This window comes from Pecten maximus, chromosome 7 (assembly GCF_902652985.1).
Source record: "Pecten maximus chromosome 7, xPecMax1.1, whole genome shotgun sequence".
In the NCBI taxonomy this organism is placed as follows: Eukaryota; Metazoa; Mollusca; class Bivalvia; order Pectinida; family Pectinidae; genus Pecten; species Pecten maximus.
The window spans coordinates 19,026,904-19,029,106 of NC_047021.1; the positions used below are offsets into that span (position 1 = coordinate 19,026,904).

General features: G+C 42.4%; 1 protein-coding gene across 1 annotated transcript; it reads left to right on the plus strand.

The window, feature by feature from the left end:
• The first annotated feature begins 217 nt into the window (after positions 1-217).
• On the plus strand, positions 218-1,834 carry LOC117331113. The gene has a single exon (XM_033889708.1). The coding sequence runs from the start codon at positions 218-220 to the stop codon at positions 1,832-1,834; it is 1,617 nt and encodes a 538-aa protein (XP_033745599.1).
• The last annotated feature ends 369 nt before the right edge of the window (positions 1,835-2,203 follow it).

Here is a 2,203-nt window from a genome sequence, read left to right on the forward strand (position 1 = left end):
AACATGGATCACACAGAAACAGCTATTCCTCTGCAGTAGACGGTCACGGTCGCCCGCGAGTATATCACGAAGGTCGCGAGCTATGTAACAATTTTAATGGCCAATTTGGGTGTAATATGCCCTCGTGCAGCTACTCTCATGTGTGCTTAGTATGTAAGGGGAGCCACTCAAAGTTCGCGTGCCCTTTAGATGTAACCCGGTCTCAAAACAAGAAGAAATGAAGATTTTAGACTCCCTGCAGGCGACTACACCCATTAATATCAATGCTTTAAAATCAGCTTTGGACGGGCATCCAGATTTGGAGTTTGTGACTTTTCTTTTAGAAGGTTTGTCCCAAGGTTTTGATACAGGGTTTCAATCTTTACCGTGCTATTCCTATGAATGCCATAACCTGAAATCAGCCCTAGCCGATCCGGAAAGTGTTGCAGACCTAGTTACAAAGGAACTAGACAGAGGATACTTGCTGGGCCCATTTGATTTTATACCATTTGATAAGTTTCGAATCAACCCCATCGGCCTCGCAGAACATAAGTACTCTAAAAAGAAACGGCTTATAGTGGATATGTCAGCACCCCATCAAGACGAGGAAAATCCCAGTCTCAACAGTCTTATCGATAAGATTACATGTTCTTTAAAATACACTACTATCGATGATGCCATTTCACTCATAAAGGAGTTAGGTCTCAACGCCTGGCTTATGAAAACGGACATCACGGATGCGTTTAAGTTGTTACCAATAAAACCAGAGTTGTGGCCTTATCATGGTATTAAGTGGGACAGGAAATACTATTTTTTCAAGCGTTTAGTTTTCGGTAGTCGTTCCAGCCCCAAACTGTTTGATACTCTCTCTCGGGCGGTTTGTTGGATAGCGCGCAACAAATATGGGATACAACACATCATGCATCTACTAGATGATTTCCTTGTCATTGAACCAGTGCATGTGGACGCGTCAAGAACTATGAAAAACTTTCTGGATGTGTTTAGAGACCTAAATATACCTATTGGAGCACACAAGACTGTCGGACCGGTTAATGTTTTAGAATATTTAGGTGTGTTCTTGGACTCTAAGTGTATGGAATCCAGGCTACCAGCTGATAAGGTTGCCCGTATTTCTAGTGTTTTAGAGTCGTTTGCTTGCAGGAAGTCTTGCACTAAGCGTGAGCTACTTAGTTTATTAGGTCACATGAATTTTGCCACCAGGTGTGTGAAGCCTGGGAGGTCCTTCGTGTCTCATCTTATATCTCTCTCAACGACTGTGCACGAGCTTCATTACCATGTAAAACTCACCGAGGAATGTCGTTCCGACCTCAGTATGTGGGCTCATTTTCTAAGAAATTGGAATGGTGTTTCCTTTTTCCTAGACGATCATATAACCTCTTCCGCAGATCTCCACTTGTTTACTGATGCTACAAATCAAGCTTTTGGTGGAATTTATAGGAATCAATGGTTTAAGGGAGTGTTTCCAGAGGAGCTTAAACGTGATCAACCTTCCATGGCTTTGTTTGAACTTTACCCCATTGTTATGTCGTGTATGCTATGGGGTCATCAGTGGACCAAGAAGCGGATTTTGTTTCACTGTGACAATATGGCCACTGTTGATATTATTTCCAAAGGGAGGTCCAAAATTAAGAGTATCATGAGACTAGTACGAACTCTTACCTACTATTCAGCTATGAACAATTATGTAGTACATGCTAAGCATATACCTGGGTCAGAAAATAACACAGCTGATGCTATCTCTCGTTCGCAGATGGATCGCTTCCGACGCCTGGCTCCTCACGCAGACATGCATCCCATTCCGTGTCTTCCTCTGGAATCCCTTTTGATGAACTAAGCGAGGAAGTTGATCTTCTGTGGGACTCCGCGCTGAGCCGTAGCACTCGAGCTACTTACCAGTCAGGACTGAACTGTTTCTTGACTTTTGTGCTGATGCAGGGTATAAGCTTCCCTGTGAACTCTTTGCCTCCTATCAACGAGGATCTGCTTATACGTTTTGTTACCCATTGTCAGAAGGCTCTACTTTTTAAGTTTGACACTATTAAATTGTATTTAGCCGGGATAAGGTTTAACTATATTAAAAGCAATCTAGGTGACCCTACTGCCAATACCTTAAGATTGACTTATATTTTGCGTGCAATTAAGAGGACGCAGGTAAATACCTCTTCTAAGCGTCTTCCTATTACTCATGTTTTATTATCTAAAA